Source organism: Bufo bufo, chromosome 9 (assembly GCF_905171765.1).
Source record: "Bufo bufo chromosome 9, aBufBuf1.1, whole genome shotgun sequence".
Lineage (NCBI taxonomy): Eukaryota > Metazoa > Chordata > Amphibia > Anura > Bufonidae > Bufo > Bufo bufo.
This window is the reverse complement of record NC_053397.1, coordinates 114,134,455-114,162,039: the sequence shown is the minus strand read 5'-3', so window position 1 is coordinate 114,162,039 and position 27,585 is coordinate 114,134,455. Positions and strand designations below refer to the sequence as shown.

Sequence of the window (27,585 nt, the reverse complement as noted above, 5' to 3'; positions counted from 1 at the left end):
ATTTGTCTGTTACATTATATGGTGAAATTCACCAATTTTTGGCTGTGATGTACCACTGCTATACCTAGTAGGCCGTTTAAAAAAAAATAATTGTCAGTTACATTTTCGGGTGAAATTAACCAATTTTTGGGTGTATAGTACCACTGCTATACCTAGTTGACAGCTTAATAAATTTCAATAATTTTTATTTTACATTTTCGGGTGACAATAAACAATTGTTTTCTGTCATAGACCCCTGCTCTACCAAGTAGACAGGTTAATTAATTTCTGTAATTTTTCTGTTACATTCTTGGGTTGACATTATACAATTTTAGACGTGAATAAACCCCTGCTCTGCATAGGTGACAGGGAATAACATTTCTGAAATGCTTCTTTAATTGGTGCGCGCCACCTCCTTTGTTTCAATGCTTAAACTTAAACTTAAAGTTGTACCACATTTAAGCTTCAATACTTTGTCCCACATTTCCGCTATACTCTTTTGGCCAACATTTGCGCCTGTGAGAAGGGTATCCAATAATAAGGTCATATGTCATGGCCTAGTGAGGGACCCGCAAACCACACAACCATTGCATGTAAATAAAACAATACTGTGCGGAACATTGTCAATTACCAATGTTTAACATTGGTAATTGACAATGTTCCTCACAGTATTATTGTTTTATTAACATGCAATGGTTGTGTGGTTTGCGGGTCCCTCACTGGGCCATGACATATGACCTTATATGATTGGATACCCTTCTCACAGGCCACTGGTTTTCCCAAACCACCTGCATGCAGTTTTACCTTTACTGTATGTTCATTGATATATCCACTGTGGTCACTTTGTTGTTGTATATTGTATCAGTGTCTATTGCAGCCAGCAGCTGTGGTCACTAGTAGCCCTTGTATACACACTCTGATATGCGGACCCATTGACACACTTTTGTGTCATCTTTAACTGAACACGGCTCCGGCCTGTTATTGGTCCCCATTCATCGTGTGTATATATTAGTTGTATTATCAACCTTCATTCCTTTTTTTGCACAGTGTTGGTGTAAATATCCCTGGGTAAAACATGCATATAAAGCCCCCAAGATGCACAGTGGGGATGATTTAAACTATCATTAAATTGAGCTGAGTAACATAGTACATAAGGCCGAAAAAAGACATTTGTCCATCCAGTTCGGCCTGTCATCCTGCAAGTTGATCCAGAGGAAGGCAAAAAAAAAAAAAACCCTGTGAGGTAGAAGCCAATTATCCTCACTATAGGGGAATAAAAAATTCCTTCCCGACTCCAATCAGGCAATCAGAATAACTCCCTGGATCAACGACCCCTCTCTAGTAGCTATATCCTGTAATATTATTACACTCCAGAAATACATCCAGGCCCCTCTTGAATTCCTTTATTGTACTCCCCATCACCACCTCCTCAGGCAGAGAGTTCCATAGTCTCACTGCTCTTACCGTAAAGATCCTTTTCTATGTTTGTGTACAAACCTTCTTTCCTCCAGACGCAGAGGATGTCCCCTCGTCACAGTCACAGTCCTGGGGATAAATAGATGATGGGATAGATCTCTGTACTGCCCCCTGATATATTTATACATAGTAATTAGATCTCCCCTCAGTTGTCTTTTTTCTAACGTGAATAACCCTAATTTTGATAATCTTTCAGGGTACTGTAGTTGCCCCATTCCAGTTATTACTTTAGTTGCCCTCCTCTGGACCCTCTCCAGCTCTGCTATGTCTGCCTTGTTCACTGGATCCCAGAACTGTACACAGTACTCCATGAGTGGTCTGACTAATGATTTGTAAAGTAGTAGGAATATGTTCTCATCACGGGCATCTATGCCCCTTTTGATGCAACCCATTATCTTATTGGCCTTGGCAGCAGCTGCCTGACACTGTTTTTTGCAGCTTAGTTTGCTGTTTATTAAATTCCTAGATCCTTTTCCATGTCAGTGTTACCGAGTGTTTTACCATTTAGTATGTACGGGTGACTTGCATTATTCCTTCCCATGTGCATAACTTTACATTTGTCAGTGTTAAACCTCATCTGCCACTTATCTGCCCAAGCCTCCAATCTATCCAGATCCCTCTGTAGTAGTATACTGTCCTCTTCAGTGTTAATTACTTTACACAGTTTAGTGTCATCTGCGAAAATTGATATTTTACTATGCAAGCCTTCTACAAGATCATTAATAAATATATTGAAGAGAATAGGGCCCAATACTGACCCCTGAGGTACCCCACTAGTGACAGTGACCCAATCTGAATATGTACCGTTAATAACCACCCTCTATCATTGAGCCAGTTACTTACCCACTTACAGACGTTTTCTCCCAGTCCGAGCATTCTCATTTTATATACTAAGCTTTTATGTGGTACAGTGTCAAATGCTTTGGAGAAGTCCAGAGTACCTGTGCGATTCCCTCTATCAGGGATATCAGGAGTGAGGAGATTAGCTACCTCCTCCTCCTCTTCTTTTGTTTTTACCTTGTCTATGAATTTATGTATTTTTGTATTAATAAAGATATATTACATATTACATGTGAATATTTTGGTATCATTTATGGGGGCTATTGGGGTGGTCAGATGACAGATACAGGTAACACAAAGTTCAGAGCAATATAGCGTGCAGATATAAGCGGTCTCGTTGTCAAGCAGTGCAGGTTCTGGATCCAGGCAGACTTACAGGAGGTGATGGGCAGATCCGTAGTCAGACAGTGCAGAGGTCTATAATGTGGCACACTGAGCATGAGTGCTTGGCCTGTGTTCTGGGGACTCAAAGCTCTCCTTTATCCAAACAAATAACTGTCCCTTCTCTGACTCGGAGCTACCCCTTATTCAAACAAATAACTGTCCCTTCTCTCCCTCTCCATCTTCCCCCACATCCAAAACCAGACCACCGCCATAAACTTCTTAGTCCCTGACCCAGAGGTGACAACAATCACTGGCCTCCACGACACTTTATATAACCATGCCTGTATAGTGGACAGCTTCAGAGGGGTTTATTACTTTATGATAGGGGCACGCTTCCGGAGGGTGGGGGAAAGCTGCTCTCCATGCCTCGCTGATCTTACTCCAGTCATAACTCGAAAATACAACTCAATAGAGATTATTGAGGTACGCCATTTTAACGGTCAGGAGGTGACGGTGCCACACATACCAAAATCCAACCACTTATGTTAAATCCTGGCTCAGGAAATCAGTTCTGATTGGGGTTAGGTGGACACCCCGTGTTTGGTACCCCTGAGAGCTGAAAAATGAGCCCACAATTATCGGGTGGGCCTTTTCCTGTTTAGCATTATGGGCAGAAATCCATTTTAGACCAGATTTCAGCATGACTGACCGGTCATAAAAGTCACAGCCAACCCATATGGCACGCCCTAAAGGTGGGTTTACAGACTGCCTGGACCAATTCTTATAAATTGGACAGAGCAGATTGTACAGTGTTCCCCATTTTGAGGCCAATCTGATTGAATGAGGATCCTGGTCTTTCTGTCTTGCCTCAGGACCTGATAGCTGCAAGTCTCTGTGTGAGTAAAGTAGGCGTCAGTTTTCTTTCATCCTTTTATTTTAATAACTGTTCTGTGTATATTTGTATGCTTCTGTTTTTACATCTTTCAATTTTTATTAAAACCAATTATTTAACCTAGCACGGGCAATATTTTTTAAGGCAATTAGAGTTCCTAATTTTTAGCTACCTGTTTGCTTTAAAATGCGAATCTCTGAAGTTTAGTAGTTGTTAGAAGGAACCTGCAACAATTTGATTCCCCGTGCAATCTGGAAGATTGTAGGCAGCAGAGTGATCAAATTCGATAGTGTGTGTAGTGTCAGTACTTGTCCCGATTGACAGCTGATACCGGATCCGGGTCTGATCAGGTACTGCGACCTGAGGAATCGGGCAAGATCCTGACAGATAATCCAGGTGATCCAATAAACAGACAGCAGGCAGATGCGTATGTAGTGTCCCACTAGGTTAAGGTGGGCACTGCACAAAAGGGGTTAATGTGTTGTTATTACCTGTAATGTTATATGTATGCATTTCCCTGTGTTAACTGGTGTCAGGCCTATTAGGGTGCAGTTTAGCCTCCCAGACGTTAGAGGGAGCCAGAGAGCCCTGGTCATATATAGGTAGGCCCAGACAGGGGAAGTTAGTTCATTCCAGGGGACTAGAGGAGTTACTTCGTCCACCTGAAGCTCCTGAGGCTAGGATTAGCTCAGTAGAGACACCCCAGTTGCAGGACAGCACCTCCTGGGAGAAACCTGCAGCTTCCCAACCAAGCAAGGATAATACAAGTCAGATAAGTACCCTGATGGGCAGAGGTTCTATAAAGTACAGCAAGCGCCAATACTGGAGAGAGGATTTATATACCAAGGATTAAAGCCAGCATTTAGGCATCCGGGCCTTGGGATCCAGCCAGCTAGAATAGCTGAAGGGGATAGAGCAGCATTGCACTGCAAAGCATTAACCGTTGTGCCCTCCAAGTATCTTGCATGATTAATACCTGCCATTATTCAAAGTCTACCTGCTTGTGAAGTATTGTTCAAGGGACTGCATTATCATCACAATCACCTGTAACTGTATGTACAAAGTTGGACTGTGTTCACCAAGTAAAGCAACGTTTGGTTTATCCACTGAGTACTCAGTTATTCCTCCTATAAATCGGTGTGCCACCGTTACAGGCACTGGCGTCACGAATCCAACAGGGACCTTGCCCCAGGCACTAAAAATACCTGTAACATCCAGGGCACCTCATCCACCATCAGGCCTGGTCCCTATATACAGAGTGTGCCCCAGAGGAACTGTGTCTACCTCTCCTTCACTGCCGCATGCCTGCCCAGGGTTCTCCAATACAGTGAGCAACCCTCGCTTGCCTATAACCGTGACCTCGCTTCGCTATACCCTGCAGGTCTGGCGTGCTGCATAAATTGGCGTCACGAACAGGATTTACGGAACATTCCTGCGCCATTGTGGATATAAAACTGTGTGCTAAAAACTGCCTTAAAGTGACCAAGCCCTATTGTTTTATTCTAAATTGCTGGGCCAAAGAACTGTCATCATTAGCGGTGTGAAGATAGTGTTTTCTGGACTGTTTGCTGCTTGTTTGAGCCACCGCTTGCTGTCAGTGAATAGACAGCCATTTTGCCACTTAAACCTGAGGTGGATTACAAGTGCGCCCGGTGAACTGTTTGGCGCGAAAAGAACCAGGCGGAGTCATCACCCAGCCGGCGAGGAGGAAGAACGCCGCCCTGTCTGGAGAAAAAGGTGCCGCCTACCTGAGTCCCGGAGCTACGAGAGGCCGCGCCCACCTGCTGACGCTGTACGCAGGACGTCCGACGCCCGTAGCCACGCATCTCGCGAGACTTGGAGCGAGCACCACCGGAGTGAGTACCAACTTGAAACTGTTGCCGGCTCTGCTATTTACCTTACCGGAACGTTCCCGACCCCTGCCAGGGCACCGGAGGGAGCCCCGTTAGCGACAAAAGACTTTTCTGTGAAAAAAATAAATAAAAATTATTATCATTGCTGCTCCGGTCCGCTCTGCTACATTTAAAGGGCCATACTCACCTAGCAACGCCATGTCCACACCTGAGGAAATCGGACAGGTGGCCCCAGTCGTGCCTTCTGGAGTATCCCCAGCCGACCCTAGGGCCCCTGCCGCCGCGGCACCGCCAAGCATTATGCCGCTAACTATGCCGTACTATTTTGGGGCCCCCTGGTTCCCACGTTATTCAGGGGAAGCCCATAAGTTAAAGGACTTTAGGGAACAGATACTGGCCTTGTTCCGGCTTTACCCCATAAATGCCGAACAGCAAATGGAGATCCTCCTAGCTCAGTTGGAAGGGGCCGCCCGCAGGGAAGTCATGTCGTGGCCCCGCTCTGAGAAAAGTAGCCTGGAACAGATCTTTGATCGCTTGGGCACCACCTTTGAGGCCAGAACGGTGTAAGAAGTTGAAATGCGTTTCTTCAGCAGAAAGCAGCAACCTGGGGAGTCGCTCCGTGATTTTGCCCTGTCCTTACAAGAGACACTGAGAGCTGTAGTCCAAGTGGATCCTAAAGAAGCTGAGGACCAGGACCGGACTCTTAGAGAGCAATTCATTGCAGGCGTAAGTAATGAGCATTTAAAGGGCCAGCTACGCATGTTGTCAGCTCAACACCCCCACTGTGCATTTCTGGACTTTAAAGAATTGGCCATCAGTATATTGGGCCAGAACCCTGCTCCAGGGCCGGCAGCCTCCTATGAACCCCAGGCTTGCCAACCAAAGACTGTTAATGTGGGACCTGCAGGAGTCAGTCAGGCGACCCAAGCTCCAGTTACAGACGTAGTGGCAGCCCTCATGGAGCAAGTGAACCACCTTACTCTAAGTCTAGAGAAGGTGTGCAAAAAGATAGAGGAATGGGAGAGACCATTATTACTAGAAGATGAAAGTCCTCTTCCTCCAAGGCTCCCACCTGCATATGGAGACGTATACCCAAAAGAGCCTGATGGGCGACCGAGGTACCGGCCCAGAAGTAGAAAACAGCATGTCTGCCACCACTGCAAGAAATATGGACATACTGAATCAATGTGCTGGCAGTTAAACGGGCAACCCCTGAGGCAGAGGACCGCCCCTCGGGAGGTAGAACAGTAGGTCCAAAGGATCCAAGCTGGATGCCTAAGTATGTAGGATCCCGTCCAAAAATTAATATATGCATCAACGGGATACCCTTTGAAGCCCTCTTGGACACTGGGTCACAGGTCACCACCATTCAACGGCCTGCCTTTGACAAGTTCTGGGATCCAAGTCTTCTCACCCAGCCACCAGAGTCCTGGCTAGATATCATTGCCAGCAACGGTAAGCCAGTGAAAGTGCATGGGTATTGGGAACCTACCCTTCAAGTGGGAGAAGCCACCCTGCCACAGCAAGGGGTGATTGTGGTACAAGCAGGAGATAAAGGAGGACACCCTGTGATCTTAGGGACTAACGTTCTGAAAAATTGTTACTCTGAAGTGCTTGACGCCTTAAATCAAACTATATCTTCAGCCTCACCTGCTTCCAGAAGAGTTATCCAAAAGACTATTAGTGTGCTGAGTGCTCAACAAAAGTTTGCCAACAAGAAAGGAGAAATTTGCACTGTCCGGATCCGGGATAACCGGCCGGTAATTCTGCCTCCAAATTCCCAGATCATCCTGTGGTGCCGTGCCGTCCACCCCAAAAGAGCAAATAGAGGGAGTCCTGAAGCTGGTGAAGGAGCACCACCAGGCTTTCAGCAAGCACTCCACGGACTACGGAGAGGTCAGTGTAATCAAACACACCATACCCACTGGCTCTCATCCTCCTATTAAGGAGAGGCACAGACCCATAGCACCTACTACCTATCAGTCTGTGAAAGAAATGATAAAAGAGATGAAAGACTCTAATATAATTCGGGACAGCCATAGTCCCTGGGCTGCGCCCCTAGTTCTTGTCCGAAAAAAAGATGGCAGCATAAGGTTCTGCGTGGATTACAGGAAAATTAATCAAATCACCCACAAAGATGCATATCCATTGCCACGCATTGAGGAGTCCTTGACTGCTCTGGGGTCATCAGCCTATTTCTCTACCTTGGACTTAACCAGTGGGTACTGGCAAGTACCCATGGCCCCAGAAGATCGAGAAAAGACTGCTTTCACTACCCCTATGGGCCTGTTTGAATTCAATTATATGCCGTTTGGACTGTGTAACGCTCCAGGAACGTTCCAGAGGCTGATGGAACGTTGTTTAGGCCATAGGAATTTTGAGACTGTACTCTTATATCTGGATGACGTCATTGTATATTCCAAGACGTATGAGGACCATTTAAAGCACCTGGGTAAGGTGTTTCAAGTTCTTGCTAAATATGGCCTCAAGATCAAACCATCCAAGTGCCACCTGCTGAAACCAGCGGTCAAATACCTTGGGCACGTTGTCAGTGCTGATGGAATACAGCCTGATCCTGATAAACTGGCTGCTGTCCGAAACTGGCCTACTCCAACGACCGTGAAAGAGGTGAGAAGCTTTCTCAGTTTTGCAGGGTATTACAGGCGTTTCATCCCGCACTTCGCACAAATTGCGGATCCCATCCAGGAACTGTTGAGGGGGCATCCAAAGAAGAGCCCGAAAACCCCTATTCCTGTTGAATGGAACCAAGAACGGGAAATTGCCTTTCAAATCCTAAAGAAGAAGTTGACTGAACCCCCTGTTCTGGGTTACCCAGATTATCAGAAGCCGTTCCTCCTCTACACGGATGCCAGTAAAAGAGGCCTGGGGGCCGTGTTGGCTCAAGTGCAAGACAACAAAGAAAGGGTAATTGCCTACGCCAGCAGATCCCTGAAGGGAGCTGAAAAGAATGATCAGAATTACAGTTCTTTCAAGCTGGAGTTTCTTGCCTTAGTGTGGGCTGTGACTGAAAAGTTCAAAGACTATCTCGCTGCCACACCGTTTGTTGCCTTCACGGACAATAATCCCCTGGCGCATCTGAACACGCCAAGTTAGGGGCACTGGAGCAAAGATGGGCCTCCCGCCTTGCCAACTATGACTTTACTGTGAAGTACCGGGCAGGCCGCTCCAATGATAATGCTGATGCCCTGTCGCGGCTTCCCACTACAGAGGCCCCAGATGATCTAAAAGATGCCTGGGAAGAAGTGGAGATGCCTGCGTTCTACAATAAGTTCGCCCAGCAGGATAATATCCATACTGAAAATCTCCCTGCTGCTGATCTTCCCTCCTCAGATGATCCTGAGTCCGGAGGCGATCAAGAAAGATGGATTAAGCTCCAGTCCGAAAGTAGAGTCCTGGGTGAACTGCTGGACTTCCTTACCAGTGGGAAAATCCCTGAGAGAATCCGGAGGAAGAGTGCAGACCCAGAACTAGTAAGACTGTGGAGACATCGCCACCAACTATTCCTTCAAAGAGGCCTGTTGCTCAGAAGGAGTCTGGATCCAGTGTCCTGTGATAGAGTCTATCAGATTCTCCTGCCACGTCGGGATGCCAGCCTGGTACTGGACATGTACCACAACCAGTCCGGACACTTCGGGGTGCAAAAAACTGAGGCCACTATACGGAGGAGATTCTATTGGATTGGGATGAGAGAAGATATCGAGAAATGGTGCCGAGAATGCACTGCCTGTGCTGTGGGGCGGACGGAACGCCATGACCAGAGAGCGCCTCTCCATCCTATTGTAAGTACAGCTCCTCTAGAATTGGTCGCGATTGATGATGTGAAGTTGGAGTCGAGTCGCTCTGGATATACATATGCCATGACTATAATTGACCACTTCACCAAGTTTGTCGTAGCAGTGCCTGTGAAAGACCTGACAGCCAAGACTACAGCGGAGGCGTTCTGGAAACATTTCCTTCTGCCCTATGGCTGTCCAGAAAGGATCCTCACCGATCAAGGGTCTGCGTTTGAGTCACAGCTGTTCCATGAGATGTGCCTGCTGCACAACTGCCAGAAAGTCCGGACCACCGCCTATCATCCGCAAGGTAACGGACTCTGTGAAAAGATGAATAAAACTCTCATTGAAATGCTGAGAGCGGTACCCCCTGATACGAGGGGTGATTGGCCTACTCTGTTGCCACAACTGATGTACACTTATAACAACACCATCCATTGTTCCACCGGTTACACCCCGTTCTACCTGATGTTTGGGCGACAAGGGAGATTACCTGCGGATCACTCCCTGGGGGTACAAGTGCCGGATGTGATCAACCCACTGCCCAGGACTGATTGGGTAGTGGAGCACCAGAGGCGTCTTCTTAATGCCAAGGAGATTGTGCAAGAACGCATGGAGAATGTCTGGGAACGCCAGCAAAAAGACTACGACCAGACTGCCCATGCGGGACCCCTGGCTCTTGGAGACAAGGTTTGGTTGAAAAACAACCACCGGACCAGCAAGTTGGACAGCAAATGGGAAAGGATTCCCTACCTGGTTACTGCCATACCTAATGCTGCAGCCCACATATACCAGGTCTCCAGAGAAGGAAAAGGTCCCCAAGTTGTTCACCGGAACCGCCTCAAGCCCTGTATTGAAGGAGAACCAGCGGCGGAGGAGATGGAGTCTGAGCCTGCTGAGGAGGAATTGCCGGCTCCACCTATGGACCCTATGCAGGCTGTGGAGAACTTGATCCATGATAAAGAGCCGCTCCACTGGGCCCTCACGCCTTGGCTGAATTTGTTGGTTCCTGCTCCTGTTCCTGTTGGTCTCCCGTCTCAGGAGACTTCACCTCCAAGAGCTCCTGAAGAAGTTCCAGAGGCAGTGAGCTCCCTTGACCTTCCTGAGTCCAGGCAGGAAGAATCTCCGCCACTAAGGAGGTCTACCCGTTCTACCAGGGGGCACCCGCCTGTGAGGTTTGAGGACTACATCATGAGCCCAGGTAGCCCCTCACGGGAAACCCCTGTTTAACTCTGTTGTAAGCCTGGGTACGGACTCATATTTGTTCCTTGAGCCTCCAAGAACTTTACATAGTTTTATATTGTTCTACTGTTATATTATGGACAATTTGCATTTATGGACTATCCTGGTTTATTGATACGCTGCACCAGGTCAGCGCCCCTGTTCCCTTACACTATCCTGAGAGAAGAGAACGACGCCCCTTTTCACCGAAACTTGTTCCTAGGCCAGTGGACTGCCTGATTTGTGCATGTGATGTGCTTCTGCAAATGTAGATGTGTTTTTCCTGCTTTGCATTTTTGTCTCTTTTTCAGGTGCAGTATCCAGCTGGGCAGGGCCCCTCCATGTTGCGCCGAGGTCGGGCAACGTTATAGCGTGGTGGTATGTAGTGTCCCACTAGGTTAAGGTGGGCACTGCACAAAAGGGGTTAATGTGTTGTTATTACCTGTAATGTTATATGTATGCATTTCCCTGTGTTAACTGGTGTCAGGCCTATTAGGGTGCAGTTTAGCCTCCCAGACGTTAGAGGGAGCCAGAGAGCCCTGGTCATATATTGGTAGGCCCAGACAGGGGAAGTTAGTTCATTCCAGGGGACTAGAGGAGTTACTTCGTCCACCTGAAGCTCCTGAGGCTAGGATTAGCTCAGTAGAGACACCCCAGTTGCAGGACAGCACCTCCTGGGAGAAACCTGCAGCTTCCCAACCAAGCAAGGATAATACAAGTCAGATAAGTACCCTGATGGGCAGAGGTTCTATAAAGTACAGCAAGCGCCAATACTGGAGAGAGGATTTATATACCAAGGATTAAAGCCAGCATTTAGGCATCCGGGCCTTGGGATCCAGCCAGCTAGAATAGCTGAAGGGGATAGAGCAGCATTGCACTGCAAAGCATTAACCGTTGTGCCCTCCAAGTATCTTGCATGATTAATACCTGCCATTATTCAAAGTCTACCTGCTTGTGAAGTATTGTTCAAGGGACTGCATTATCATCACAATCACCTGTAACTGTATGTACAAAGTTGGACTGTGTTCACCAAGTAAAGCAACGTTTGGTTTATCCACTGAGTACTCAGTTATTCCTCCTATAAATCGGTGTGCCACCGTTACAGGCACTGGCATCACGAATCCAACAGGGACCTTGCCCCAGGCACTAAAAATACCTGTAACATCCAGGGCACCTCATCCACCATCAGGCCTGGTCCCTATATACAGAGTGTGCCCCAGAGGAACTGTGTCTACCTCTCCTTCACTGCCACATGCCTGCCCAGGGTTCTCCAATACAGTGAGCAACCCTCGCTTGCCTATAACCGTGACCTCGCTTCGCTATACCCTGCAGGTCTGGCGTGCTGCACGTAGTCAAATGAAGCAGAGGTCAGAATCCAGAAATCCAATAAACAGACACAGTGGGACGCTTCAGCGGGAGTCAAGAGGTAAAACAACCACGCTTAGGTACTTTATGATGAGTGAAGCTGCCTTAAAGGGCTTCTGTCACCCCACTAAACAGATTTATTTTTTTTGGTGTACTTATAATCCCTATCATGCGATATTGCTATACCTATATACGAAATATATTTCGTTCAGTAGATTTTGCAAAAAACTTACTTTTATAATATGCAAATTACCTTTCTACCAGCAAGTAGGGCGTCTACTTGCTGGTAGCAGCTGCAGAAAACCGCCCCCTCCTCTTGTTGATTGACAGGGCCAGCCGCGATCTCCTCCTCCGGCCAGCCCTGTCAGCATTTCAAAAATTGCGCGCCTGTGTTGATTCAGCGCAGGCACTTTAAGATAAGGAGGCTCGCCTCCTCAGCACTCCCTCAGTGCGCCTGCGCCGATGACGTCTTCTCTTTCGGTGACGTCATCGGCGCAGGCGCACTGAGGGAGTGCTGAGGAGCCGAGCCTCCTTATCTCAGAGCTCCTGCGCCGAATCAACACAGGTGAGCGATTTTTGAAATGCTAACAGGGCTGGCCGGAGGAGGAGATCGCGGCTGGCCCTGTCAATCAACAAGAGGAGGGGGCGGTTTTCTGCGGCTGCTACCAGCAAGTAGAGGTGCGTGTGCTATAGCGCATCAGATGACACCTGGCAGTGAGGACGGATGCGGCACTATGCTGGCAGGCGCCTGCGTCTCCTACAAGGTAAGCCAGTACTGGGACCCATAGTGCTGCCCTGTGCAGACAGCGATCTGCCACCCTGCGGTGGGGACGCAGACCCCATACTGACAATAGATCCGAAAGAGAGGCCATGGATTTCTCTGTACCTAATAAAGCTTCAAACCATGTCAACCTCTCTGTCTCCCCCATTATAGCCACTTGCGCAGCACAGATCTGTAGTAAAGGAAGATAGCGAGCAGGAGTTAATTGATATCGAGAACGGAATTCCTCCCAAGCGATAAGGTGTTGACGTGTGTTGTCTAAAAGATCACGCAGTTTGTATATATTTTCCCTTTCCACTCTCTATACATTTTAGTTTCCCTTCCCTGAGGAAATGAAGGCAAGGTCCATAATGGCATCTGCGGCGATAGATACATTGGAAGCCTATAAATCTTCCTTATTTCTTTCCAGGCCATAATGGTATCCCTCAAGAGTATAGACCCCTTTATTTGGGATGGGATGTCTCTGACTCTCGTATGCAATAGAGCCGACAAATCCCACGGATCTGCCAGATCTTGTTCTAGTTGGCCCGCTGAGAAAAAAGAGGTTTCCCAAATCCAGTCTCTGGCATGCCAAAACAGAGCCGCCAAATTATAATGTTGTATGCTCGGCAGTTGAAGCCCCCCTTTCCATCTCGACATAGTCAGTTTCTTCTAGGCTATACGGGCCCTTTTCTTTTTCCATAAGAAAGAGACAAAAGCTGACTGTATTCTCTTTATATCTCTGTGCTTTAATAATAATGGAATTGTTTATAAGGGATATAATAGCCTAGACAAACTGACCATTTTTTAAAGATGCGCTCTCCCACATAAGGATAATGGCAGCTCTTTCAACCTTTCCAGTTCCCTCTCTATCTTTTGAATCAGTGAGGGAAAATTAAGGGAATAGAGTGCAAATGTCCCCGATACCACTGCCGATACCTGTGCGTCGCTTCTAAATGTGTCTGTGTCCGTCCGCGGCCCCTGCATCTCGCACAGTAAATACAGCTTCAGAGGCAGCAGCAGGCAGTGTAATAGGAGCCTACAGTGGAAGCTAGCCCCGCCCCTCCCCGCCCTCCAACCAATCAGAGGCAACCAGCACTGACTCACAGCACAGGGGGGGTCATGCAGGGACTCAGAGAATCGTCTGAGAGTTAATTAGTTAAAAGAATCGAATGAGTCACAGACTGTCACCGAGTCCCTGCCAGGCTTCCTGCTCTGCGGCTTCCTGTAAGTCCGTCCGGGGGTGGGCATTAGTATAGCATGTAGCGGAGCTGTGTGTGTACAGGGTGCATGTAGCAGAGCAGGAAGCCTGGCAGGGACTCGGTGACAGTCTCTGACTCATTCGATTCTTTTAACTAATAAGCTCCCAGACGATTCTCTGAGTCCCTGCAATAACTATACATTGTAATTACATCACAGTCTGCTCCACTGCATTCACTGCAGCAGAGCTGTGTTTGCCAGGAGCGAGTCCCTTCTGACCTTCGGTTCACTTGAGAGCCGACTCAGCAAGTGAACCGAAGATCCGATTCATGAATCGGTTCTTTTGAATGAACTGATTCGAATGAACCGATTCATGAAAAAGATCCGAACTTCCCATCTCTACGGGAAATGCTTCTCCAGAGTCCAGACACCCTCCGGCCTCCTCAAACAGAGTTCGCCTGCCAGTAGTTTTAAAAGTTATAGGAACCGACCCTAGTAAGTGTATAAAGCTTAGTTAGAAGATTATAACCAGCCCAAGTGGTCACAGACAGAAAGAAATAAAGGTGATAGTATCTGTCTTCTATGGCCCTGGTCCTTCCCTTCCTGCCTGCAAGCTGCACATTGATCTCTAAAAGCAGGCATTAGGGCAAGAAGAAATATACATTACTGTATGATGGCCACAAGACTATTATACTGAGGAGGGGCTTCAAAAATTGTTGTCCTGACTCCTTACAGTAGCGTCTCCTTGTGGCCCCCATACAGTATAACGTCTCCTTGTGGCTGCCCCCATACAGTATAACGTCTCCTTATGGCTGCCCCCCATTCAGTGTAACGTCTCCTTGTGGCTGCCCCCCATACAGTATAACGTCTCCTTGTGGCTACCCCCACACAGTATAACGTCTCCTTGTGGCTGCCCCTCATACAGTATAACGTCTCCTTGTAGCTGCCCCCATACAGTATAACATCTCCTTGTGGCTGCCCCCATACAGTATAACGTCTCCTTGTGGCTGCCCCCATACAGTATAATGTCTCCTCGTGGCTGCCCCCGTACAGTATAACGTCTCCTCGTGGCTGCCCCCATACAGTATAACGTCTCCTTGTGGCTGCCCCCCATACAGTATAACGTCTCCTTGTGGCTGCCCCCATACAGTATAATGTCTCCTCGTGGCTGCCCCCATACAGTATAACGTCTCCTTGTGGCTGCCCCCATACAGTATAATGTCTCCTTGTGGCTGCCCCCATACAGTATACAGTCTCCTTGTGGCTGCCCCCATACAGTATAATGTCTCCTTGTGGCTGTCCCCATACAGTATAACGTCTCCTTGTGGCTGCCCCCATACAGTATAACGTCTCCTTGTGGCTGCCCCCATACAGTATAACGTCTCCTTGTGGCTGCCCCCGTACAGTATAACGTCTCCTTGTAGCTGCCCCCATACAGTATAACGTCTCCTTGTAGCTGCCCCCATACAGTATAACATCTCCTTGTGGCTGCACCCATACAGTATAACGTCTCCTTGTAGCTGCCCCCATACAGTATAACGTCTCCTTGTGGCTGCCCCCATACAGTATAACATCTCCTTGTGGCTGCCCCCATACAGTATAACGTCTCCTTGTGGCTGCCCCCATACAGTATAACGTCTCCTTGTGGCTGCCCCCATACAGTATAACGTCTCCTTGTAGCTGCCCCCATACAGTATAACGTCTCCTTGTGGCTGCCCCCATACAGTATAACGTCTCCTTGTGGCTGCCCCCATACAGTATAACGTCTCCTTGTGGCTGCCCCCATACAGTATAACGTCTCTTTGTGGCTGCCCCCATACAGTATAACGTCTCCTTGTAGCTGCCCCCATACAGTATAACGTCTCCTTGTAGCTGCCCCCATACAGTATAACGTCTCCTTGTAGCTGCCCCCATACAGTATAATGTCTCTTTGTGGCCCCCATACAGTATAATGTCTCTTTGTGGCGCCCATTCAGTGTAATGTCTCCTTGGAATGTTATAGTTCTGTTTTTGGGCCTTTTGGTTGGTCAGTGGTCAGAAAATACATGTGTGTGTATTTTATTGTTAAAATTTGTATCGGTAATTGGTATCCGTGAGTACTTAAATAAAAGTATCGGTACACGTACTCAGTCTTAAAAAAATGGTATCGGGACATCCCTAATTGTTATCTTCAGTTCCTCCTCTGTTATCTCCCTATTAATAGAGGATAGCGCCTCTGCTGATAATCTGGGCAGACGAATCTTCCCAAGAAGTCCCCGGGCTCTCCCCTTATCATATGGGTCTTGGGCGTATAAGGATTTAAAATAACTTCCCAATATCTCAATTATTTCTTTGGGATGAGTATGAAGCGTACCAGCTCTATCCTTAATAGCGTATAAATGGACTTGTTTAATGGACGGCCTGGACAGGAGGGATAATAGTTCCCCTGCCTTATTACCATAATGGAATAATTAAACTTTTTTGCGATCTGCTGTCCATTTAGCTCGGCTTTCTTTTAAGGTCCTTTAACACAAACGGATCAATGGGTAATTATCTGGGATAATTTGGCAGAAACACATTCCTGATAATTCTTCAGTAGGGATGACCAAACCCGGACCGGAATGCATTACGGTGTCCGGGTGTCCTTTTAATTTGTGGGCACTTGGAAGCCATCACAGTCATGCCTAGTATTGGCATGGCTGTGATTGGCCTGAGCAGCACATTACCCTGCATGCATAAATGCCAGATCCCATGTTGCGCCACCATTCTGTTCTAACTGGTGTAGGGACAGGACGCTGCTGCAGTGAGGGACAGTATTAGGCTTTTAATGTGGCTGTTTAGTCTGTGTGTGACCTGTAGGCATTTTTGAATAGTGTAATACACCTCCTTTGCACCAGTGACACAGAAATACAACATTTAATCTGGCTGTTAATTCTGTGGGTGACCTATAGCCATTTTTTGGGGTTCACCTTCTTTGCATTCAGCACACAGAAATAGAATATTCAGTCTGTTAATTGTATCGGTGACATAATGCCATAATGCCTCCTTTGCATCCATCACTCTGTAATAGAATAGTTAATCTGTCTGTTAATTCTGTGGGGTAACATAAAGCCATTTGAGGGGGGGGGATACACCTCCATTGCACCTGTGACACAGAAATACAGTACTTAATCTGGCTGTTAATTCTGTAGGTGACCTATAGTCATACACCTCATTTGCTCTCGTGACACAGATATACAATTATTCATCTGTCAGACAATTTTGTGGGTGACAGTAAAAAAATAAAAAGAGCATCAAATATGGGACGTGGACGTGGGGCTGCTGGTGTTGGTGGCGGTGGTGCTTCTGCTGTAGGGAGAGGACGTTGTTGATCTGTGCCAGCTATGCGCCCAAATGAAACACCTTCCTCTGGTGCACTCAGGAGAAACAACATTCTGCATCATTTTGTAGGCACGAATACCCTCAATGGTGAGGCCAGAACAATTAGAGGAGGTAGTAGATTGGATGGCTAACAGTGCCTCCAGTTCCTGCACATTGTCTTCCACCCGGTCCCCTGCTAAAAGCGCAGAGTTGGCACTGGCTTCCTACGGGCATCTGTCTTTCACCTCAACCCCTTGCATATCAGCCAAGCAGTCTGAGCCCCAAGTCATGCAGCAGTCACTTATGCTTTTTCATGGCTCTGCTGAGGACGTGGGAGGACCACTGCATCACGTCTCTGATGAGGACGATGAAACACAGGTGTCAACTGCTGTGGCTTCTGCAGTATACAGACTGGGAAGGGTGAGGAGTGGGTGGAAGATGATAGAATCATGATAGAATTCAGTTCATTCGAGTGACACGTGCAGTTCAGAGGAATAGGTGGGGTCACACAGCGCCAGCCGCACAGCAAAAAAGGGAGCAGGGTGCAAAGCAGAGCATCCAGCCCCTAGCCAGTATGCCTGCTACTTTCCATCGCTGAGGGACAGAGCACACCAAAGCCAGCTCAAAGGAGTTCCCTGGCTTGGCAGTTCTTCAGGCAATGTGCTGATGACAAGAAGGCAAGGGTGGTTTGCACGATGTGCAGTTAGAGCCTGAAGCTAGGCATAAATATTCTAAACCTGAGCACCACCTGCATGACCCGGCATCTAACTGCAAAGCACAAGCTTCAGTGGAGTAGACACCTAAAAAAGCACAAAACATCTGAGGCTCCTCCTGCGCCCTCTCCTGCTGCGGTCTCTGCCTCTTCCTCTCCCTCTGGAGCGACAGGGCCGCCTGGCACCCCGCAAAAAGAGGATGTCACATCAACACCACCACCAGTGTCACCAAGCATCTCCACACTGTCCTATTGAAGCATTCAGCTTTCCATCCCCCCAACACTGGAGATAAGGAGGAAGTACCCCCCTACCCACCCGTGAGCCCTGGCCCTGAATGCCAGCATTTAAAAATTCCTGGCCTTTAAAATGCTGCCATTCTATCTTGTGGAGATAGACTACTTTAAAAACTTAATGAAGGTGGCTGTCTCACTACTTGTCCAGGCGGGCCATCCCTGCCCTGCACAAACAAGTGGCTGCACAATGTCATCAGTGGCAAGGTCCACATAACCACTAATATGTGGACCAGTAAGCATGGGCAGGGATGTTATATCTCCCTAACTGCCTAATGGGTAAATGTAGTGGCGGCTGGGCTTAACATAGTACATGAGGCCGAAAAAAGACATTTGTCCATCCAGTTCGGCCTGTTATCCTGCAAGTTGATCCAGAGGAAGGCAAAAAAAAAACTGTGAGGTACCAGACAATTTTCCCCACTTAAGGGATAGAGTAGAGAAGTATACTGGCCATACCCAGCCATTGTTATACTCCAGCACAGTTTGTGCATTCTGTTTGCCATTTCCCAAATTTTTTGGGGCCTCCCCAAACCAAAAAAAAAAAGGGTTGGCTACCTCCTCCGCCTCTTCTACCCACACCACCATTACCACCACCTATACTGGCCACACCCCAAAAAATGGCTAAAAGGTCACACACAGAATTAACAGACAAATAATATTTAAAAAAAAGCACAGAAAACAGTGTTGGCTTCCTCCTCCACCACACCAACAGCATCCTCAACTTCCTACTCCATTTGTACCTCCGCCTCCTGGTTCAAGATTATTTTTTATTTTTTCTATTTTATGTTATTTTAAGTCATTTTCCTATCCACATTTGATTGCAGGGCAATTGTCTAGCTCTTACCTCCATTTTGCTTCCTTTTGCAGCCCTCTAACCCTTAATATGACTATTTTACTGCCATTTTATTGCACCAAAGTTTGGGTCTCTATTTACTTCAATGGGGTTCATGGTCAAGTTTGCGTCAAATTCGGGTATCCGAACTGAACTTTGAAACAACGTTTGGCAGAACCCATCGAATCTGACCATCCACAGGTTCACTCATCCCTATTGCAAACTCTTGTTTATCTGTTGATTGTATCATTTGACCTTCACTTAAAATCATCTTTTCTGGGCAGCAGATTGTTCTAAACAGTGACCTGCTGCTAAGAAACAATGAATCTGTATGGTGTATCTAGTGGAGAGGATTACTGTATGTACAGTAAATGCAGCTTCACCTCCTCTGATCAGGCAATTATCAGGGATTTTTGGTTCTTTCCCGATAAATGTCTGAAGAATCGTCATGTGTAACCATTATACTTCTTCCTGCTAGTTCCACTTCTGGTTGTCTGAAACAACTGCATCAAAAAAACTGCCCAAAACTATGTATAACATCAAACTAAAGTAGTACACATAAAAATATATTAATACATTTAGCCTAATCCTATAAATACCCACATTTAGGCTCATTGCTAACTAGTCAGAAACATATATTTGATGAATATATACTACAATAGTTTGTGTGATGCTATAATTTACGTTTAGATAGTGTAGCTAACAGTACAGTAAAGTGTTGGATGTTTGTTTAAACAATATGGCATAGAATATGGAATAGAATTTGGGAGCCCCAATACTTCACCCAGCACAATGGGATGTTCTCATGGAAAAGTTCTTAGTAAAATGCACAACATACTTTACTTACCAAGAGGATAATTCTCTAACAAGTAGAGGTAGCTCTCAAAGAAATCAAATCGTATTGCCTTGTGAAGAACAAATGACATACTGTGTCTGCAAAGTTCTTCATCTGTCGTGTGCCAGCGTGATTTAAAGGCGAGGTGAGCTCCCAGGAACTCCATGTTTGTTTACTCCTTTGTTAACGTCAAGATACAATGATTTACAGACATCCAGACCGCCACGTTATCATTTTATTCCATAATATGGAAGTATAAGAAGCTTCTAGCATTAGCAGTAAGAACGTTGTTAGCCCACAGCAGGTGCTGTTGGGAAAGGATGGTAAACCTTAGCTGAGAACTAACTGCTCTGTAAGTGTAAAATGATATGATCCCTGAATAAGCTCCATCTGATTCAAAAAGGACACTATTTATGGAGACAGAAGCCCTATTGGAAATGTTATGTGGTCATCTGTTAAATCTTCAAATAAAAAAAGATAAAACATATAATAAAAAAAACATGTCAATGACAAAAAAAAATATTAATAAAGTGATACCTGCAGTTAGGTAATTTAAGTACTAGTGTAGAATCATTTTTCTCACAATACAGTTTTATGAAAAGATGGTCCAGAATTGTTATTGCATGTTGAATGCAAGCAGTTACTAAAGGGGCTTTCCAGGACATCATAGCCCCCACTCATCTGTGTGAACCTGTCAAACAAAAAACCCTTCTAATGTACTCATTTCAAAAGACCGTGTATATGCTGCTTTCTGAATCTGTCACATGACTTGCCTCTCCAGAAAATCTTCACTTCTGTCAATGTCACATCCATCCTTCTTACTGTTGAAACCTCCTGTCCCTGGAATGAATGGCAAGTAATTTCCAGACCCAGCATAGGGCTGGTGCAGTGGACGATGCTCTAATCCTATGGATGTAATCCTCCCTAATCTATTGATATATGTTCTGATGCAGTGAGTCTACCCTGCGTATTCACAGATAAATGTGGGAGGATTCCATTCATAGGATTCCAAAGCATTTAACAGCAATAACACAATTATTATACAAGTTATTATTAAAGCGTCATTCATTCCATAGCGCTGTATATACTGTCCTTATACATATTAGCATGGTATGTAATCTGACATGTAGCTAAACCCCCTGTCTTTATAAGAAAAAGGCTGTGCAGCTGTAACCTTCTCTTTTATTGCTAGTAGATTGTGACAAAAATTGTGAAACTACAGAATAAAAACAGTAGTATTTCAGAACATAGATATCAAATATATTGTATAGGATACAGAATAATGTGCTATACATACAGTACATGAGGTTATAATGCAATGACAATGAGCCATCAAATGCAACACACATCCAATAAACTGCAGTATAATGACACATAGATAGTACCCTTACCGACTATACTTGAAACAGGCTGTATAACAGATCATAAGAAGAAAAACAAGTGAGAGTGTGGCTCCTCACACAGACATAAAATGGCTGCTGCTTCTAAACAAGAACAAAACACAAAGAATCAGGAACTACCCACAATGCCCTGGGAACTACAGGATAGACGAAATACACTAAACTCACCAGTAGATGGTGTTGTTACCATACAATATAATGCAGATGGAATACAACACAGGTGATAGCAATGTCTAAACTGATAAACAGAGAAATAACTAGATTTGGATCTGAGGACAGAACACTCCCCGCTTGACGTCAGCTGACATCACTATTGTATTGGTTGGATGCAGACAGTAAAACAAAGTTCCCCTACTGGTCTGAGAAACTATTTGTTCTCACCCTGTCTATGTATTTTCAATTCTACCTTGCGTATATGTCACGGTCCCTCCTGTGAGAGAGGTGAGAAGACTTGCTGCACGTGAGGCTATCTGACAGGTCTCTCTGTTTTCCTCTATGTATGTTGTTGTTTAGCAGGATCTCACCTCTCCTCAGGTGCTGCTCGTTATCAGTGATGGTGCGCTGGATGCAGGCCAGCGCCCAGGAATATCTCCACCCACTTTACAGATAACATGACTGCTGATGAAGGTCCATCGTGACCGAAACGTCCGGTCAGAAATAGTCTGTCATTTCTATATATACCACGGGCAAATGGATGATGCAGAAAAATGAAATAAAACTGTACTTGAATTGCAAAACTTCCTAACTCATTTCCCGCAGGCAACCCCATGCGGTAAGGAGTCACGGACCTAGCCATGGCCGTGACAGAATGTGTTTGACAGGTGCTCGCATGGCAATGAAACGCCGGAGAGCATTAATGAAACAGGAAGTATCCATAGATTCAATTAGCTCTACATAGACAGCTCTGATGGACAGACAAGTGAAGATAGTCGACCAATGTTTCCCATGCGTGCGGCCTCCCCTAGTTTGCCGGACAACCACAGACCAAGGACCAAACACATCTAGGTCAACATTGGTGAAGGGTGGATCTATACTTAGTCGGTCATACTGGAGGTTCGTCATCAGCTGACTACACAATCGATTTCTTTTGCATAGATTTCGTGCCGTACAGCCTAGATAATTATATTTTTTGACCACTCTAGATCGAGAGCTGTGTAAACATGTTTACAATGATGCCAACCTCTACAGACACTTTTATATCTGCCGATGAGGTTGCCTTACACGACCGAGCTATGTGAGCCTACTGAATCTATGGGTTTTCAGGTGGTGGTCCAAAGTCTCTGTATGCAACACAGATACCTGAGGACATATCTCAACATCAGCATGTGGGTTTAGTAGTTCGAACATGCAGTTTCTGTTGTGTTGGACATCGGTCTATACAAAAAGGTAGGGCCTCTAAACCAATTTGTGTCCTTGAGACGGTTAGCAGCGATGGATCTAGTTGCTTGGTCTGCAGGGTTAAGATGCGTAGGTACATATTTCCATTGTTCAGGAGAGGTAGACCTTCTGATCCTTAGCACTCTGTTGTTGATGTAGACATAGAAGCGTCTAGCTTCATTACAGATATATCCTAGTACTATCTTGCTATCGGTATAGTCTTTAATCTCCAGGTCCATTTCTGTAGCGATGAGTTTGGCTAACTCCACCGCTAACACCGCGGCACATAGTTCCAGACGTGGTATTTTGTGTTCATGGAGTGGTGTTAGTTTCGCTCTGCTCATGACGAACGCTACATGGCATTGTTCATTGGTATCTAACGTCTTCAAGTAAGCTATGGCTGCAATTGCTTTGACTGAAGCATCGCAGAAAACGCTAAGTCTATGTGTCTCAACCTCCAGGCCATCCACGTGGCTCTTTCCTTCATGGGAAGAAGAGTGTCCCAGTTCGACGCTTCTCTGGTGAAGTCTCTTAACAGGGGTAACACACACACTCTTAACTCAAATTTCTTAACTCATCGCGTTATCTTGAAACAAAAGCCATTGAAAAGCAATTGCTTAACGCATTTAGTTGCATTTAGTTTAGATAACATGTCTCATAAAGCATGTTTGTTAACCCTGCTACATCCGTAGCTTTCACTTTGATTATTATAGGAGCTGCAAATCCCAGTGGGTCATATAAACTGCTTATGGCCGACAGTACTCCTCTGCGAGTAAAGGGTTTTTCTTCTCTGCTAACCTGGAAGGTGAAGGTATTAGCTTTTTATGTCCCAGAGTAGGCCAAGGTTCTGTTGCATCGGAGGCAAGTCAAAGCCTAGATCTAAATCCTTTAAGTCATCTGAATGGTCCTGAGAAGGAAAGGCTTCCATAAATTTCTGGCTGTTAGAAGCGATCTGGTGCAGCCTCAGGTTAGATAGAGCGAGCATCTCCTGGGTTCTTTTAAGAAGACTGATTGCAGTCTCATCTGAAGACATTGATTTTAGACAGTCATCCACATAGAAATCATTCTCTACAAAGAGTCTGACATCTGCTCCGTACTTCTCTTCTACTTTCTGAGCCTCACATCTCAATCCATAGATGGGAACTGCAGGAGGACTATTACCGAAGATGTGAACTTTCATACGATACTCTGTAACATCTTTAGAGGGATCGTTGTCCTTGTACCATAGGAATCTCAAGAAATTTCTATGTTCCTTTCTAACTAGAAAGCAATGGAACATCTGTTGGATATCAGCCGTGAATGCAACGGAGTCTCTGCGAAAACGGAGAAGCACTCCTATGAGCTTGTTGTTTAGATCCGGGCCCAACAGCAAAACATAGTTCAATGATATGCCTTCATACTTGGCACTTGAGTCAAACACCACCCTGATCTGACCTGGCTTCTTCAGGTGATGCACCTCAAACATGGACAGGTACCAGCGCTCTTCCGAGTCTCGAAGTATGGGTGCTAGTTCTGCATGACCATTCTGGAATATCTTTTCCATGAAGGTAAAGAAGTGATGTCTCATCTCAGGCTGTGCCTGAGAGAGACAAATCGTTTGAAAACTTGTTCTCTATTGTTGGGTAAGCGTTGTCTTTGAGGCTTAAAGGGTAGAGGTGCAACCCAGCTTTTTGTTTCGTCCTGCACCATTCCCTGCTCCATTATATCTAGGAACAGTCTATCTTCGAATGACATCGCCATACGATTGTCCTCTTTAGTCTTGCGGAAGACTGTGGATCCCAGGTGGTCTTGATTGCCATCCCAAATGAAGTCATCATAGGCAGTACCTGCAAGGGTACCTGGTGATGAAGTGCTTTGAGGCAGTTCCTTAATAAAGAAGTGATTTTCGCATGGTTAGAGAAGAGATGGGTGTCCATTCTCAAGTGTACTGGTAAGCATGCTGTTGACAGTTGTCGGTTTGTGTACACCTCCCAAACAGACCTCTCCTACAATGACCCATCCTAGGTCAAGTCTCTGGGCGTATGGAGCGTTGTGAGGTCCATGGATCTGCTGTCTAACCTTGTGGACCTGTAGGATATCCCTCCCGAGGAGTAAGACTATCTGAGCTTCAGGATCATGGTTCGGGATCAGGTGTCTTATACGCTTCAGGTGAGGCTGACGCACTTGACTATCGCTGGACTCAACCATGTAGCCACTTGCCCTCCTTCCGTCTGTCTCCACAGTACCAGCACAAGTTTTTAAAGAGTAGGGTGCACCGGGTCCTCTGATGTTGAAGCTATCAAAGAAGGCAGACTTCGCTAACGACTTGTTACTTTGTTCATCTAGAATTGCATATACTTTGATGGCTTTGCCTCGGTTGTCTGCTGGGTAAACTCTCACTAGGGAGATTTTAGATCAGGCTCTGCCTCCTATCAGGTCTCTGCAAACCTCTGAACATTTAGAAGTAACTGCCAAAGTGTCAGTATTTGTGTCCTTCAGCTCCCCGCTATGCTCTTGGGTTTTTGGCGAAGCCCACGATGGTGGCCCAGGGTATAGAGCTGTGTTATGATCTGTGCTGTCACATTCTGCACACTTCATAGTAACCTCACAGTCCCTGGCGAAGTGCGAAGTTGATTTAAAACAGATGTTGTTCTCCTTGAGGAAGGTCTTGCGGTCTTCCAATGACTTTTCCCTGAAGGTTCTGCACTTAAGTAGGGAATGTGGCTTCCTAGGTAAGGGACACTGTCTGCTCGAGTCCTTGGGTTTGTCTCCTCCTTGATAGGAGCTGAACTCTTTATGGACTGAACTTGTGGAAGAAACGTTAATTTTGTGGACCTCCACCGTTGCCCTACGAGGTTTACTAACTGAGGTGGTGGCACATGACATAATTGTAAGGTACGCTGTTGTGGATCTTGGTATTCAAGTTCTGGCTGGACAATGCTGCGATGACTCTTGGTTTCTAGAAGTTCTGTGGCTTCTAGAAATTCTGCTTCTGCTATGGAAGCTGTTGTCTCTTTCTCAGTGGTGAGTTTTACTAGAGTTGCTTCAAGTTGCGCTTTCTCCAACTTTATCTGTATTTCTTGTTCTGTGAAGCTAGATTTTGCCTTTGCAGCTTCTGCTTTTGCGTGGGCAAGGGCGGCAGCTTCTCTGATCGATGTCCTGTTAGAGCCACTTATCAGAGACCTTGTCTTGACTGAAGATGCTCGACTATTAGACATGGTGTGACTTGTTAGGAGACTGTTATAATATCTGCAAGTAGGCTCTCCGTGGATTATGGCGGGCTCTGTATAGTCTGATCTTTTAAGCTTATTTTTCTTTTTAGCAGTCTTTTAGCTGAGCTTGTTCTCAGCAGTCGTTTCACTATACTGCCCTCATACATGTTAGCACGGTGTGTATTATGACATGTAGCTAAACCCCCTGTCTTCATAAGAAAAAGGCTGTGCAGCTGTAACCTTCTTTTATTGCTAGTAGATTGTGACAGGAAAGGTTAAACTACAGAATAAAAACAGGAGTATTTCAGAACATAGATATCAAATATATTGTATAGGATACAGAATAATCTTCTATACATACAGTAACAGTACGAGGTAATAATGCAATGACAAAAAGGTATCAAATGCAACAAACATATAATAAACTGCAGTACAATGACACATAGAGCCCTTACCGACTATGCTTGAAACAGGCTGTATAACAGATAATGAGCAGAAAAACAAGTGAGAGTGGAGCTTCTCACACACATAAGATAGCTGCTGCTTCTAAACAAGAAGAAAAGAAAGAACCAGGAACTACCCACAATGCCCTGGGAACTACAGGCTAGGTGAAATACACTAAACTCACCAGTAGATGGTGCTGTTACCATACAATATAATGCAGGTGGAATACAATATAGGTAATAGCAATGTCTAAACTGATAAACAGAGAAATAACTAGATTTGGATCTGAGGACAAAATACAGAGCATGAACAAGACAAGTTACAAACTGGTACAGAAGGAGAGAGGGCCCTGCCCGTGACGGCTTACAATCTACATGGTATGGGAGAAGAAAGGAGAAAAGACAAAAAAACACAGCGCCTCATGTGTGGTACCGCCTTATAGGAAATATACAGTCGTGGCCAAAAGTTTTGAGAATGACACAAATATTAGTTTTCACAAAGTTTGCTGCTAAACTGCTTTTAGATCTTTGTTTCAGTTGTTTCTGTGATGTAGTGAAATATAATTACACGCACTTCATACGCTTCAAAGGCTTTTATCGACAATTACATGACATTTATGCAAAGAGTCAGTATTTGCAGTGTTGGCCCTTCTTTTTCAGGACCTCTGCAATTCGACTGGGCATGCTCTCAATCAACTTCTGGGCCAATTCCTGACTGATAGCAACCCATTCTTTCATAATCACTTTTTGGAGTTTGTCAGAATTAGTGGGTTTTTGTTTGTCCACCCGCCTCTTAAGGATTGACCACAAGTTCTCAATGGGATTAAGATCTGGGGAGTTTCCAGGCCATGGACCCAAAATGTCAAAGTTTTGGTCCCCGAGCCACTTAGTTATCACTTTTGCCTTATGGCACGGTGCTCCATCGTGCTGGAAAATGCATTGTTCTTCACCAAACTGTTGTTGGATTGTTGGAAGAAGTTGCTGTTGGAGGGTGTTTTGGTACCATTCTTTATTCATGGCTGTGTTTTTGGGCAAAATTGTGAGTGAGCCCACTCCCTTGGATGAGAAGCAACCCCACACATGAATGGTCTCAGGATGCCTGTATATAAGGCTGAGGTTTCCTCAGTTCTGTGTCAGCTCTCCTGGTGTGTGTTGTCTTGTCCTGCTCTGCTCCTGGTTTGTACTCTCTCCCATGCTGCTGACCCATGGGATCTGTGTCTGTCTGTCTGTGCTCTGTGGGTTTCCCTACTTGTTCATTTGCGTCCTTTTTCCTGTCTTTCTGTTCTGCCAGTTATGTTTTAGTTACTTTGTGTTTATTCTGATGTCTGTGTACAGCAATCCTTTGCAGCAGAGTGGCATGACAAGGCCATGCAGATTACTACTGGTGGAGCAAGTCCTTCTCTGCTCATTGCCACTCCTGCTCCCTTGCATGAACTCCTGCTTGTGTTTATTATTTGCCTT

At 45.8% G+C, this 27,585-nt stretch overlaps 1 protein-coding gene across 1 annotated transcript in view; it reads right to left on the bottom strand.

Moving 5' to 3' along the window:
- The window catches only part of METTL11B (methyltransferase like 11B), a 331,396-nt gene extending 311,378 nt beyond the window's left edge, over nt 1-20,018 (bottom strand). Inside the window, exon 1 of the mRNA XM_040408335.1 lies at nt 19,726-20,018. Coding sequence (XP_040264269.1) covers nt 19,726-19,879 — 154 coding nt within the window. The 5' untranslated portion in view covers nt 19,880-20,018. The remainder of the gene's footprint in view (nt 1-19,725) is intronic.
- Between the last annotated feature and the right edge of the window lie 7,567 nt (nt 20,019-27,585).